Raw genomic sequence first — 16233 nt, 5'->3', positions numbered from 1 at the left:
GAGGGCAAGTCCCGCCCCCGGGGCGGCAGCCCGCCCGAGCACCTTCCTTGAGTGGCATCTCGCTCCGCCAATGAGAAGCCGGCACGGAGGGAGGGGCGGGGCGGCGGCAGCGGCGGGCGGTGATAGGCCTGCGGTGCGGGCTCGGCTGGTGCGTGAGGGGGGGTTTCGGCGAGTTGCTGTTGCGGAGGTGCGGGGACTGCGGTGCGGGACGAGACGGGACGGGACAGGACGGGACAGGACAGGACAGGACAGGACAGGACATGGTGGGCTCCAGCGAAACCGGCGGCGAGTCGTGGCGGGGCCGCTACTACCGCCTGGAGGAGGTGCAGAAGCACAACAACAGCCAGAGCACCTGGATCATCCTGCACCACCGCATCTACGATGTCACCAAGTTCCTGGACGAGGTGGGTGCCCGCGCTGCCCGGGGCGCTGCCAGAGCCCGCGCCGTGACCCAGGCGGGGCCGGGGCTGCCCCAGGCCGGGCTCCCGTCCGCCTGCCCCGGCCCGCGGGTGCGGCACGGCGGGAGCCGCCCTCGGAGCCGCGATAGCGCCCTCGGGAAAGAGCCCCGAGGCGCCCCCGGCCTCCGGGCGCCTCTCGGGCGGCACAAACCCGAGCGCGCCGGCCGCGCTCCCGTGTGGCCCGCTCTCTGCCTTAAACCTTCGGCTTCCGAATTTCAAGGTGAATTAGCAGGAAATGAGGACAACGAGAAAAACCGCTGGAGTCAATCTTAAGGACTCAGACAAGCAGGCTGTCTCTGTCAATGTTGGGTGCCAAGAGTGGGGCGGTATCCGTCTGCCTCTTGCTCTAGTGCGCCGACTGAGAGCAAGATTTAAAGTGGGAATTTAAAATATGGCTGGGACCCCGAGCCATATTATCTCGTGAACGAAAAGGTCAGCAACTCCTCTTCACACTTTTACAGTGTGTGTTGTATTACAGAACAGGAGGGAAACTTCACAAAGTGGAAGGAAAGTATCACAACATCCAGAATATCGCAGGTTTTGGAGTTACTCTAACAGTCACAGAATCACAAAATGGTTTGGATTGGAAACGACCTTAAAGCTCATCCCATTCCAACCCACCTGCCGTGGGCAAGGATGCCTTCCACTAGACCAGGTTGCTGCCAGCCCCATCCAACCTGGCCTTGAACACCTCCAGAGATGAGGCATCCACAACTTCTCTGGGCAGCCTACGCCAATACCTCACTACCGTAATTGTAAAAAATTTTTCCATATATCCAATCCTTGGTAAAGATACTTGGTCATAGTGGCTTGTGTACATATCTGCCAAATGAATACATCATGGGTGACCTTAGTCCTGTCTTTTTGGCAGGACATGGTAGACCTGGCATTGCATGCAGGCAGCCAGGTTCAGAAAATTAACTCAAGTGTTGCTCCAGGGTCTATGATCTCACTGCCACCCTAATCTGTTCAGTGCCAACAGGCAGAGGGGTGTTGCAGAGTTGCACGAGTTCAGACTCTGGTGTGGAGGACTAGAGCCAGGTTGAATTCCTTTGGTTGTGTTTTACTGGGTTTTTCTCTTCCCCAGTTAGCAGCTGACGTTTTTGATCTCTTGCAGACAATGAGCAGTTGGTTTAATGATTGATAGTCATGATTAATAAAGCAGCATTTTAGTTATTGGACTAAAACATTCTTCTGTAGAGATGCAGAAGTATAACCACCGAGAATTTTTTTTTCCGTAATAAATGGAGCTGGGATTTAGATATTTTGAGTTTTCTCCCTTGCTCCCATTATTCCCAGTTTGCAAAGAATCGCAGAATCAATTAGGTTGGAAAAGGCCTCTGTGGTTATTGAGTCCAACCTATGACCCAACACCACCATGTCAACTAGACTATGGCACTAAGTGCAACATCCAGTCTTTCCTTAAACACCTCCAGGGATGATGACTTCACTACCTCCCTGGGCAGCCCATTCCAATGTGTAATCACCCATTCTGTGAAGAAATTCTTCGTAAAGAAGACCTAGCATCCAATTAAAAAGTGTATGGTAGACTTATATTAATTTCTTAGAAAATACAGTTCAGATGAGTAGAGACATGACAGATTTCAAGCCTCAGTTGTTCTGTAGTACTGTCTTTATTTTTGTGCTTGTAAACACTTGCAATTCAAAGTAGAAACGGAGCATTTTGCAAAGACAGGGTTGACAAGCAATTTTTCAAAGGCAATGTTGACACAGGTAGTATTTCATTCTTACATTGTGTGTCAGTGCAAATTGTTTGGCTTTTCAGCAAGGTGGATTGTGAAACTGATCTGCTGACTCTTCCTTGATTATTTTTCATCTAGCTCTGCCCTGGTCTTCTTCATCCTTTTGTTATGGAAATCTCCGGTTATCCAGGCAGGGCCAGTTTAATTACAGAAGCCCTGGAGGGGAATGAAGATTTTCATGTGGAGTTGTTCTTGAAACTTGATTAGTTCTGATTGATACATTATTGTATTGTATAATGTCCATATTGGGCAGGGGGAAACAAAAAAGCCCACACCTCAGAAAAACCCCAACCCCAAAAAAAACACTTGACAAAAAAAATTGAGGATCTATTGAGCTTTTTAGTTTAAGTAGTTGCACAGCCTCTTCCTTCAGTACATGAGGTGAAACTGGGCAATATTAAGAGGCACTACTTTGTGTAAATTTTTCAAGAAGATCTTAATTTCAGTGTTCAGGACAACATTGATAATTCAGCAGCATATCAAAGGAATTCAGTTTGTAAGCATTTGAAGAGTTGGGTTTTTTGGATAACTGGGGGATGTCTTAAGACACTGGTACACAAGGGTCAGACTTTAACCTCACACTAAACACTTTGCAATAGAACATGGCTGGTGTTGGAGCGGAAATTTTGAAGTCATTCTGAGATAATAAATCAATGAGATTGTTGAAAATAGTTATCTGAAGTATCTAAGTGAAGCTACACTCCTAGGAAAGCTCTTGAATATTTTAATGTTCATTGTGTTGGTGATTTTTGTAATGTGGAACCCTCGGATTAAGATATTTCATAGGACGCTTTTTTTTTTAACCTTCTTTGAATGCTTTCGATACTTGGTTAACTTATTAAGTGTTATGCTAATTCTTTTGACACTGTCAGACACCCTGAGGCATTTACATGTGACAGCTGAGGAGAAATTGGAGCTAGCCTCTTGCTGGTTCACTCCAGAGTACAGTAAACCCTTCTCCAAGTGGGGATTATGTTAGCTGTTTCAATAGCATTATTGGTTAAACTCAGGTTTATTTATTTCTTGCAGCTCCTTGCAGGAGTGGAAAAGCTTAATATATTTTAAGAATTAAATGTGGGCCACTAAAATTCCAGTCTAGTAGCACTAAAAAGGATGCACTGCTAAAGCATCCCCTCACTCATGCTCTTCGCAAGTAGTAAATAAGTAAAAGTATCAGTTTACAAGGGAGTGAAGAAATGGGAACAGAAGCTGACCTCACCAATCCCACTTCTTAAATCAATAAGCAGTCTTTTCAGCTACTGCATTAACCTACGGAAATATTTTCGTATTAATAAAGAAGTTGAAAACTTTACTGTGCTTCCGTCCTGAAGACACCTTGGATGTTCTCACACTTAATAAGTGAAAGTGTGCTGCTGCTTTTTACTCCATTACAGTGCTTAAAGGGTGTATTTCCTCTCTCGAGCTGGTGTCTTCACAGAGCTTGTAGATATTTAGTGGAATGTTTGGTTTTTGGGAACCATCAGCCTCTGTGAACACTTGATTGAAGTTAGATAGTAAATAGACTGGGGGTGGTGATGTGTATGTGTTGAGAGTGGTGAGGCTGAGTAGGAGCAGAAGCATCGCGTGGTGTGACCCATATTAGCTTGGCAAGGCTTCAGAAAGATCACTTGAAATATAAAGTGCTGAAGGAGGAAACAGTTGTGTACTTCGACACCTTATCCTTGGGGTTACTGAAGATGAAGATCCCAGTAACTGCTCTTTTATAATTTTTTTTTTAAATGGAAGATATTGGGGAAAATTCATAACTTGAATATTCATCTCTGAATTTTCTTTGATTATCAAAAGTGTAGGAGAGGAGGTCAAGAGACCTCAGCTTTTGGAGTGCAGTATTTAAAAGGTTTAATTTCTTTGGCATTAAAGACTATGCTTGAAAACGGAAACTTGTACGTTACCTCTGTCATTCAAAGACTGTCAGACCTGTATTACAGAAAATTTGGGAAGCCTTTTCATAGTTTCAGGTCTTGTGGTTTAATCCCAGAGAGTACCTAAGTACCATGCAGCAGCTCCCTCCCTCCCTGTGAATGAGGAGGAGAATCAGAAAAAGGTGAAACTTGTGGGTTGATATAAGAACAATTGAAATAAAGTAAAATATAATGATAATGTAATGAAAAGGAGAGAGAGGGGAGTAAAACTTAAGAGAAACAAATTATGCACAATACAGCTGATCACCATCCACTGACTGATGCCCAGCCTATTCCTGAGCAGAGATTGGTGGCTCACTGCCAACTCCTCCCAGTTTATGGATGGAGCATGATGTTCTGTGGTGCAGAATATCCCTTTGGCCAATTTGGATCAGCTGTCCTGGCCATGCTTCCTCCCAGCTTCTTGTGCACCTGCTCACTGGCAGAGCATGGGGCACTGAAAAGTCCTTGACTTAGGGAAGCACTGCTTGGCCACAACCAAAACATCAGTGTGTTATCAACATTATTTTCATGCTAAATCCAAAGCACTGCACTGTACCAGCTACTAAGAAGAAAATGAACTATATCCCAGCTGAAACCACAGTAAGGTCCGATGTCACTTAAAGGAAAATAGCTACTAGAAATGCATGTGTAATCACAGCAGGATCTCATGGCTATATCTGTATTGCAGATAATTACATATATGAATAACATTAAATATCAATTAAAGGACTAAGTATGTTGGCAATGCCCTACAGTATTTCCCCATAATTTTAATAAAGTAATCCCTCTAGTCAGGCTTTGACATCAATCTAATGAGCTAAACAAGAGTAACTGGGCCTGTAAGAATGAATGGTCAGTATCTTGATCTGCCTGCTGATGTGGTGAGGCTTTTGTGGGAACTTGATTGGATTCTTTAAGCTAGGCAAAAAAGCTGACATGTATAGGAACATCTCTACCAGAGAGGAGATTTTTGTTCTGGAAACCAACTGTGATATGCATTTAATATTAATCTAATACAGACTTTTTTTAGATTACTTCAATTGTTGGTGGTCTCGGAATTCAACAAAAAACAATATTGGTCAATAAATTTATTTTTTTTCCATAAGGTAAGAACTTGTAATTTCACAGCACTTTTTCTAAACAGCATGGACAGCTCTCACTAAATGTGTTTTGTAATGCTGATAAAATAAAGTGCAAAAAGCAAATATTGTTTTACTGTGTCAGGATGAAAAATGTTCTTTCCCCTATGTGGCAATAAGTTACATTCATTCAGTATGACGGTATTGTGGAGGAGTAGCATAATGCCTTCCATGTTTAAAATAGTGAGCAGCTTACATTGAAAGGTGCCAGTATTAGCACATTTGAAGTCTGCCAGTGTACCATATGAATTGCTATTGCAGAACCTTGTAGTCCGAGGCTTAAACCTGATGTTATGACTTCCTTAAGCTCTGATGAAGCTTGCAGGAGGATTTGAAAATGCTTTGAGAAATAGCACTCTTTTTTTGCAAAACGCAGCAAGCTGTAACTGTTTTGTAAGTGGGGAAATGGGCACTATTGTGGTTTAGCCCCAGTGCCCTGCAGCCCCTTGCTCACTGTTCTCCTGCCCGCCCCCAGTGGGATGAGGAAGGGAATCAGGGGAAAAAAAGGTAAAGCATATAGTTTGAGATAAGAACAGTTTAATAACTGAAATAAAATATAATATAATAATTGTAATAAAAAGGGGAATGATGACACCGACCCAGCCTGTTCCCAAGCAGCAGTCTGCAGCTCCCAGCCAGCTCCCCACGGTTTATATACTGGGTGTGGTGTTCTATGGCATGGAATACCCCTTTGGTCATTTGGATCAGCTGTCCTGGCTCCTTCCCAGCTTCTTGTGCACCTGCTTGCTGGCAGAGCTTGGGACACTGAAAAGTCCTTGATTTAGAGTAAGCACCACTTAGCAGCAACTACACCATCAGTGTGTTATCAACATTATTCTTGTACTCAATCCAAAGCACAGGACTGTACTAGCCTCTACAAAAAAAAATGAAACTCTATCAGAGCCAGGACAGGCACCCAGCTACTGGGTACTTCTTTTGCGCTTCATCTAAAACCCTAATGATGGTTTTCAAAAATACACTCTCAGAGGGAGATCTTCTCTCCTAGGCTCCTAACATTTTACATAAGCAGACAATTTCTGTCCTGTAACTTAAATGGGTGATGGAAATAATTTGGAGGACTCTTTTCAGACTACACGAAAGTGCCCTTGAAACAAACAAGCGTTTGTCTGTCTGTCTTGCATAATAAAGCTGATGTTCTCTGGGTGTTTCTGGCTCTGTCCCTGCTCCCTTTCTGCTTCTCATCCCTGTAGTGCAGAAAGTGAAACATGAATTTGTGACTGCCACTGATGGAGACCTTTGCTAATCTCCCTGTAAGTTAAATTGGACCCTAGATTTTATTCCTCCGGTGCGGGAAGGGAAAGGGGGCAGGAACTGCAAATTAAGGTAGTTATGCTTTAATAGTCTTGAACTATGACACTGAGAAATCTGCATGACTGTAGCAATGGGGAGAAGAGATAGCATTCAGGATGAAGTAACTCAAGACTTTTGATCCAGATGAGAGCAGCAAGATTAACTGCTTACTTGCTTTATCTAAAACTTTCTATTGTGCTGCTGTTAGGAATTAGTTTATGCTATGTACTAGCACTGGATTTATACAGACATCTGTTACGCATGTAACTTATTTATGTCAGTATATTGGGAATGTCCTAGGAATGAGCTAGGCTATCTTAATTCATCATCAAAAGCTTTTTCATTCCCCTTGAACCCCAGTTTGCACCTGCCAGAACTCTTCAATTATTTTTATCACCAGGATCTTGGTTTAGGAGTCACTATCTGTGTAGTCTTGTGGGCTTTCCCGTTCCAGAGTCTGTCCAGAGAAACTTCATTAAAGTAACGGTTCTAGTAGTAAGCTTTGTTTACCCGGCAGAAGCATGAACAAAGGCCTTGTATAAACAAACTTCGGGAAACTCATCCAACCGTGGAAAATGCTCAGCTTTTGATAGAAAAGTCAGTTCCTGCCCTTTGTGTGAGACATTACAGTTGCTCGCTTTCATTAGGGGAGGTGAAATATTTTCATTAATTGCTTGTATTTTGTGCTAGTTGTTTGCAGAGGATTTGTAAGTTTGTATCCTTAAAGCAGAGATGCCATCTGAAAGTAAAAGTGTTTAGTTTCAAAGTACTTTTATCTATGTCTAGTAGGTTACTAGTAGCATCATCTGGTAGATAGCTTAAGTTTGTAACTCTGTGTGTTATTCTCTGTACTTAGCCTTGCTTATGTCAGAAAAAAAAAAATTACGTTTTCCAGCTCTGGTGGCAGAGGTCAGGGTGAAGTTGTCCCCTTCAGCTGATAAGTGATAGACATTTAGAGGGTTGGTAGAGAGGGTTGGTTGCAGTCACTGTGGTGACACTAATATTGTGGTTTTGTAAACAGAGGGATGAGTTACTAGTTACACCAAAAACTGGTTCTACAGAGAAGAGCTGGAGTGCCTCAGTGATGCTGCCCAAAGCTACGTGATTGCTTTGTAGTGGCACAAGGGAGGAATTTGGGAACACAAGTTAGTACACGATCATTCTGTAGTTGGCAACCAACCTGCAAGCAGTTTGTTAAAGTACTCTGTGGAGTAATTTTAGATGCACTTATATTGGTAGGTATCCACTTGTTTAGTTGGCTGGTGAATTTTTTTGGGGGAACTAGTATAAACCATGTGATCTTGACTTGCTGGGATAAGTAGTATTTTATGTGCTTGTGTGAATAGGGATTGGTTTCATTGCAGTGCATGAGTATGAGTTTACATGCTGCTGGTGCTTTATGGGATGTTTAACTTTGGTGCCTTTTGCTGCTAGTTGATACCTTGTTTGCTAAGCATGTTTTCCAAGGAGTTGTGCCACCTCTTCTGCTGTAGTTGCTACATATATTTTTCTATTTTGGGGAGCACAATTCTTTAGAATGGTATTAAAAAACCTAACCTAAACAAACCCTCCAAACCCATGTTGCTGAAGAAATTCTTTGAAGACTTAGTTGTGTCAATACCTGGGAGAGTCTATTAGACCCAAGTTCTTAAGTACTGTTTCAAGGCACTGAACTTGAGTGATCTCTAAACTTTTGTCCAGTTCTTTTCCTGAATACTTATCAGAATGGATTCAAGGGCAGGATTTTGGTAAGCCTGCCATATTTGCACGTCTGCTTGCATAATCTTTACTCAGTATGCACTCCTTTAACCTTTTTTGGATCAGTTCCTGTGTCTAATCTCTCTATCAGTTGCTTAACCTTGCTTTTGCTTAGTCATGGTAGGAATCCCTTACCTTAAGAGCTGTGTATCTTGGCTCTTTAAAAAGTATTGGTTTGGGGTTTTGGTGGTTTTTTGTGTGTTGTTTTGTTTTTTTTTTCTCCTCAGCTTTCTTAATCTAGTAAAATAAATGTCTACCTTTACTGTAAAGATTCAAGTTTTGGAGTTCTGGTACTCCTGGAAACTGGTAGTAGTAGTGTTCCCTTCATCTGTATAAACAAATCTTATATTTATTGGAAGAGAAAGTTCGATATGAGAATTGAAGTAAATGCTAACCTGAATTGCTAGACTAGCAGGAATGTTTATGCCATTTATTTTAATCTACTGGCTAAGCATAGCCTTTCTGGTCAGCTATGTTCCAGGCAAGATGACCCTAAATAGTAGAAATTTTAGATTCTGTAGTCAGAAGTATTAAAAACTGAATTGAGGCTCCAAACCTTTTTATTTCCTCTGCCATTGGTAAAGTGCTAATATCTATTCCATGGTTACCTTAATCCAAGGCAGTACTAGTAAGTGTTTTTAACTTGCTTACCTAATCATTCCGTATGTTTATATAGTAGTTGCTTACTTGAAAGTTGAGTGTTGAATTTTGGGCATGTTACTTTTCTGTTATATGAATAACTTGAAGCTGAGGAAATTCGCTAAAAGCATGTGATATATCTTGCTGTATATACAGGCAGAGTTGTTTGATGGACAGAAATGTGGAACTTCATAAAATCCCAAAAGTGATCCTGGGGCAGAATAATAGTTAATGGAGAACAGGAATTTAGGTTAAGGGAATGGTGATGGAGTGAGGTATTAGAAGGTACTGGGAGATGATGTCCCTACGTCTCAAGGTTGTATCAGCGTTGTGGGTTTGGGATTCCGTAGTCTATGAAAACCAAATTGCTATTCTAGTGTCTCATATGACTTTCAATTGTGCTTAAACAGTTCCAACGTAGCTGGCTTACTCGATATTTGTACATTAATTTCTTTTGGAAAGGACCCTTGAAAGTAATCTGGCCCAACCCCCAGCACAAACTAGAATTAAGCTGAAGGTCAGGTTCCTTAGCACCTTGTGTAGAAAGCCTCAAAGGATGGAGATTCTCTGTGCTACCTTGCCAGCTTGTTTTGCCAATGCTTGGTTGCACTTCTTGTGAACAGTTTTTTTTGTTATATCTTCCTGGGATATTCTTGCTGCAGCTTATACATTTTGGCTTTTATCCTTTTTGCTGTATAAAGCATTGCTTGGATAAAAATACGCATTTTCTGTGGAAGTCAGAATGCAGAATATAACTTTGGATAATAGTTGGGCTATTAAAATACAGACTGATCCCCACACAACAGTCTAAATGCTTCAGTTGCAAGGGGTAATGCCTCTTTCTACTTTGCTGCTGATGAAATAAAGACTTAGCTTCTTTGGTTTTGGCTTCAGAGAGTACATAAAACTCTCTAGTTATTTAGAAAGACTTATGTTTTCTCTAGAAGGTCTAGCAGTTGATTTTACCTTTTTTTTTTTTTTAATTTTATAAATGTAAAAATGAAGAATTTCCAGTTCTAGAATGTGAAAATTTTAGTAACAAATTCAAACTCATTAAAAATTGCAGCACCCAGGAGGTGAAGAGGTCCTCAGGGAGCAAGCTGGAGGAGATGCTACTGAGAACTTTGAAGATGTTGGGCATTCCACAGATGCAAGGACGATGTCAGAATCTTTTATTATTGGGGAACTTCATCCGGTGAGTGTGTGAGAGTATCATTACTTTTTTTTTACTGTAGTGTTTTTCCATCTAGTTATTTATCTGGTAATTTACTTCTAAGAAGAACTGCTAGTTTGGTTGGATGCCCTGCCTGCAGCTGTTTGTGGATGGACCTGGGCTGGAGACACATTCCCCCAGTGTGAAGGCGTTTGATTAATGTAGTGTAAGGATGGTCACATTTTTGCTGATTTAAATTGTCTTACAGCCTAGTTCTTGAATAAACTGAATCATGCTATATTCCATGAATATGGAATCATGCTATTTCTGGTGTACCCTGTCAGTTTTATAATGAAACTCTGTAACCCTTGAAGGTGATGTGTCAGAATGTCTAGACCTTTTCCTGTGTCAATATGCAGAGTGACTACTTAACAACCACTTTCACACTTTCATCATTTTAAATATATATCTGCCAGGCTTCCATCTGGATCTAAAAGTACAACCCTGGCTCTTTGTATGTATGTTTAGAAAATGGCTATTATAAGCGCTGTACTTCTAGTTTGAGGCTCTGTGTTCCTTCTCTCTGGCTCCCCCCATTTTAAGCTGTATTAGCGTTCCCTATGTGTGGTTGTCAGGGTTGTTTCTGATCAGTTCCCACCGGATCATCTGTCACTTCCTCTTTTCTGTACTGTCCATACCATTTCCTGTACTTTTAACAAGCACCTTTCTGCTGTCTCAAGTTTTGAAGGATGTATTTCTGTTAACAGAGCTGCTGCCTTGGTTTCCTTCAGCTAGGCCTTCAGTTAAATTCTTCCGCATCTTAACAGTTGAAAACCACTGGCTAGAGGTTTAGGCTGCTAGTGTGCCCATCTGCTCTACTTTACTGCCCATTTCTGCCTCTTCTCTTTTCTGTTTTGTGTGCGTTTTGTCTTGCATTCCAGGTAAATACCACTGTCTTGAGTAGCCTATTTCACAGTAAAATTCTTGATCTTGTTTCAGTCTTATGTCCTCTCTTGATAAATGTTACTAGTGTAGCTTCTCTTAATAAGAAATAACTCAGCTCTGATGCACATTTGTGTCCTTGCAGACTTGCCATGTATTTCAGATGGCAGTTGATGCCAGTAGCATTGTTCTTAACCTGGCTATCAGTCCAATTCTTCCTTGTTTGGCAAGTGCCTGTTTTCATTTGATATGAAACAAACAGTTTGGTAGTTTAATGTAAAATGCAGCACTGACAAGACTATATACTGTTGGACTTTTATGTAATGAATGTGACTATGCCAAGTAAAACTTCACAAACTTAGATCCGTAGAATTTGGGACCTTTGGTCCAGTGGACATTGGACCAAAACTATTTAGTTGACTTTGCCCGATGATACCAGTAGACTAGGTAGAAGTAAACTAATATGACTGCAATCAGTGTGTAAGCTACGGTTATGTGTACTCTCTAGAGACAAAGGAAAGGCAAAAACATGGGCACAAAGAATAATGAAATTTGTTGGAGGCTCAGGTTTCACTTCTTTATTGCATACTGGGAAGTATTGTTTAAGGAAGTAATCTTGTTTATGGTAGCTCAAAATCACACACTGACATCTGCCCTCTTGCAAGTGTGCTTTTGTCTAGGGAAAAATACTTACATGTTAACAGAATAAATTGCCAGCGGAATTTAGTGATAAATGGTGTGGGTTTGGGGGTTTTTTAATGCTTTTGGATTTTGTCTAAATGTTTCCTGCTTGTTTTCCCCACAGGATGATAGACCGAAGCTTCAGAAACCAACAGTAAGTGTGTTTCTTGAAATGCCACATTGTTTCTTTTAGGCAATAGGAACAATGTCTGTGTAAATGGTATACTCCCAGAAATAAAAATAATTCAGCTTGATTTAAGTGTGGTAGGTCAGGTTATTAATCTCTTAAACCTGTTGTTATGGCTTCAGATTATTCTTCCTCTTAAATGTTATTTTCTTTAATTTGTGTGGCTTCAAACCAGGAGGTTACTAAGTGTGATGATATTATACCATAGCAAAAAGGTGGCTATAGAATTGCTGCTGCTGCTGTGTCTATAGAGAATGTTTGCTGAGGGCTGGCTTACCAGTACGGCAGTGTGCTTAGGAAATAGTTAAAGCTTATTTTTAAATGAAACTTAGTAAGAGTAGGATCTTACTCTTGCTGTTTGAGGTAATCACTTTTGTAATATCTACGAATCATATAAATTGGTTAAAAGAAAGAAAGTAAATTTTATATATATAAATATATATATGTATACACACTTTGAAGCATTCACTGTAGCAATTATTAACTTTATTATTAATTAAGGACTGGAATTAGTACACTAATAAAAATAAGAAATGGAGTAGTTGCTGGAATTCTGAGCTTCTTCTCTTCAAGAATAACATCTGCTATTCAGATTTCTTTTGAAATTCAGGGCAGTTTCACTTAAGCTGTAAAAGGAGAAATGATAAATGAGAAACAGACTGCCCAGTGCAAGTTGTAGATAATCCTTTGAGTAAGCTCACCGAACAAGTACTTAGAATATTAATTTGGCCAATGCATAGTCAGTTGGGAGTTAAGATGTATCCAAATAGCTACCTACACTACGCTTGTTTTCCGTCATTCCAGAAGGAATTTGAGGTGCTTTTCTCCAGCAGGATGTGTGGCCGCAGAAAGACGGTTTCATTTTGCATTGTACTCTGGGTGGGTAATGTGACAGGTTCGGTGGATTCTGTGCCCTGGCTCCCTAGGAACTGTCGAAGGCCTTGGGCTTTCAGATGTCCTGCTTGCCCTTGCACTGTATTTGAAGTAACCCTCAGTGTTCGTGCCCAGTGTCATAGAGTAAAAAAAGAGTTTTTTATGAGCTGGGCCCTATTTCTCTTACTGTCTTGGTGTCCTCTAGGGAGGAGCCATCCCCTAGCCCTGGATGTGCCAAGTCTCTTGTAGAAGGTGTTAGCCTTGACAGTGTGGGCACAAGCTCTTCCATGCTGTTTGGCTTTGGTTTTTCACTGAGATGTTCATAAAAGCAATATAGATGTAATTACTGAGTCATATTCTTTTAAACATGGTATTTGTCACATGTAAACCTAGGAAGATTTGAGTGCTTGCAGAAGTAGTGTGCTTGGACCTTTGAGAGGATGTTGAGAATCTTTCTTTAAATCAATTTCAAATGTTCTGATACTGAAGGAATTCATTTTTCAATGATGGATCTTGTACCACCAAATTTAAATAGAGTTTTAATGCTTAGATCTTTAAAATACACTTAGGGTCGTGTTCAATTAGAATTATTCAAATTAGTAAGCCTTCATATAAATTGTGCAGACGTACCCATCTGGGATTTGATCTTGTAGTGCTGCTTTCTCTGTGGAAACTGAACAAGAAGTTCAAGGCAATATCAGAAACAGCTATAACGATTTGACTGACACTAAATACCTGAGTTTAATAAGCCTTTAGATGTAAATTAGTAGCTTTTTTCATGTAGTTTCAATATAAAAAAATATTTGTGAGTTAATTCAGAGTCTTTTCCATTAGATTTTAGTCAAGTAATTGATTTCTGTCTTTTCGGTGACTAAAACTTTTCAAATGTAACCTGAGGTTGAAGTTAGCTTCATGGAAAATTTGCAGCAAAATTTTTCTTGATGATATTGGTTTAGGAACTTGATGCAATGTTGGCTGTAGAAACTGCTGCTAGCTAGCTTCTAATACAACAGAACTGTTACAGGAATTATGAGAAGATGCTTTCCAGATGCAACACTGAGTTGTTTCTAAATTAGTCCTACTTAAAGAGTTTTGAGAAATTGAGGGACTAGTTAAGATGGAGAGGGGTGTCTGCCTGATGTAAATAACTTTTTATGCTTTGCTTTCCAGGAAACTCTTATCACCACTGTTCAGTCTACTTCCAGGTACAGTATGACACCTTATGTCAATCTTGAAGTTCCTGTGCCTGTGTTTCTAAAGCTTAGAAAGCTGAATAGCTTTTAACTGCTGGAAGCTTAGATGTCAGAGGATGGTGCATGAAAATTTATGTTCTGTGTAGAGTCCAAGCTGGCATCTATGTACCACTTTACAAGTATGTCAGCTTACTAGGTAGATATTTTTCTCATATTGACATGTGTCAGTATCTAACAAATGGTTTATTTTGCACAAGCCTTTATTTCTGAAGTCTGCCAAGTGAATGGAAGACACTTGGTGCCATTGCCAACTATTTTACTGATGTGGATGCCTCGCTTTTAAAATTTGCTATTGCTGTTGTGTCTGAGGGAAATAAGAGGATTCTGTGTATAAGAAGAAGAATGTTTCAGAATTGAGAGGGGGTTGGAAAACACTTTGGAACACCACTGAATCAAACTCTGTAAAGTTATGTCCTGCTGACAATTGCCTACTGCTGAAACCTCAGAGCACTGTTCCATGCCCCTCTGGGTGAGGAGCTTGAGTGCTTTTTAAGTGTCATGTGATGCTGCTACTTAAATCGCTTTTGAATGAATGATATTCTGGGCAGCAGGCCATGACTTTAAACATGTCTAGGGTTTTACTCTTCTCCAGTAAGCAAACTTCTTGTAAGCTCTAGTACAAAGCCTTAACAGTACAAACTTTTTTACTTGTGTAGAGTATTAGTGGCAAGCCCAGGTGTTCTGTTGCCCTGAATTTTAAGTATTTATTGGAGTGGGGAGGAAGGACTTCTTTAAGCAGTTACTTATTTTTTCTTTTTTTTTTCTTTTCTAACTCGCTGTTTGTCACTTCCTAAACTGATGTTTAAAAAACTTCCTTCTAGTTCGTGGTCCAACTGGGTGATCCCAGCAATAGCAGCAATTATTGTGGCCCTGATGTACCGTTCCTACATGTCAGAGTAAGCGCCTTATGGAGAACTAAGGCAAGAAGAGAATACATTCTCTGGAAGAGAATATAAGCAATCCTAACCCAATATGTTTCTGGACGAAAGCCTCGTGTCTGAAAAAAAATTCAGCTTTTTCAGAAAACTGAAAAATTCTTTTCTGCTGTGCACTTTTCTTAATGTTGCCTTCTGATGTGCTGCTCTGAAGTGATAAAAAGGCAGCATTTCTCTTTTTGTATAACAATTTTATTCTCTAATGAATTATTGGATAACTGTATTGGTTTCTATGTTAGAATATTGTTTTATATGTAACACTGATTCTGGTTATTTCTCTTTAATCTGTAATGGGGTCCATAGGACTCTCTTTACATATACATTTTACAGCTTTAAATGACTACCAAAACTGTGTACATGTATTTGTCTATGTATACAAATTAACTTAAAAAATCATGTTGTCTTCTTAAATGTAGTATGTTTGAATGAAATGCAAATTAAATGTAATGAATAAAACTGAGTGGAGTAGTGGTTATAGGTGCCTGTAAGCCGTTGGGCCCTACCAGTCAGGCTATAATGAGCTGATTTTTTTACATTTCTTCTGGCATCTGCTCTTATAGTTGTTGTCGATACTCCTACTAGCAAACTGTTCTGTTTGTATCCTGTTGAAAAATTGAGGTGAAATGTGAAACTCAATGTTTGGCCCAATTATGTCTGTCTCACTTACGTGAAAAATATATATTTTTTTCGAAAAAGGCAGAAAAAAGTAACTGCTACTAAATAGTACTACTCCTGCCAAACACTCAGGTGACTGTAAAATTTGTTCTGGGACTTTCAGGCTTTGGTAAAATCTTTAACTTTGTCATGTACATTGTGAGCGGGGAAAAAAATGATAGATGAAATCTATTTCTGACTCTTCTGTGATGTGCTCCTTGGTGTTTTACTCCAAAGAGATGACTATTTTCAGCCCTCAATATACAAGATAACTGAAAGTTTGCATTTTGTGGTGAACATTTTTAGTCATGTGTAAATGATCATGAATAAAAGTTTAACTACTTACACCTGCTGGCTCAAACACGTTCGTTTCAAACTTTTTGAAGGCCTTGAAAGGGATGTCATATCGGGACACTTTTCAGAAGTACTTGTTTGATGGTGCGTCCTCAAGGTCAGGATAAGTTCCTAATTCAGGGAAGTGTAAGAAGTGAAAAAGTGTATCATGGAACAGTGGCATAGATAGGCGTTTTCATCAGCATGACCTTAACACCAACTAGTGACT

The 16233-nt window shown here is 40.2% G+C and overlaps 1 protein-coding gene across 1 annotated transcript; it reads left to right on the top strand.

Annotated features, from left to right (window-relative positions):
* The first annotated feature begins 55 nt into the window (after positions 1 to 55).
* LOC114001109 (cytochrome b5) lies at positions 56 to 16032 on the top strand. The gene is given in 6 exon segments (XM_027746017.2): positions 56 to 157; positions 159 to 404; positions 10060 to 10188; positions 11894 to 11923; positions 14000 to 14034; positions 14904 to 16032. Coding segments are annotated over 6 exon segments (606 nt in total). The 5' UTR covers positions 56 to 70; the 3' UTR covers positions 14983 to 16032.
* Positions 16033 to 16233: the final 201 nt, after the last annotated feature.

This window comes from Pipra filicauda, unplaced genomic scaffold (genome assembly GCF_003945595.2).
Source record: "Pipra filicauda isolate LSUMZ 115617 unplaced genomic scaffold, ASM394559v2 scaffold4_size7858003_pilon, whole genome shotgun sequence".
NCBI lineage: Eukaryota > Metazoa > Chordata > Aves > Passeriformes > Pipridae > Pipra > Pipra filicauda.
The sequence above is the reverse complement of the archived record's forward strand: the minus strand, read 5'-3'. Positions and strand labels throughout refer to the sequence as shown.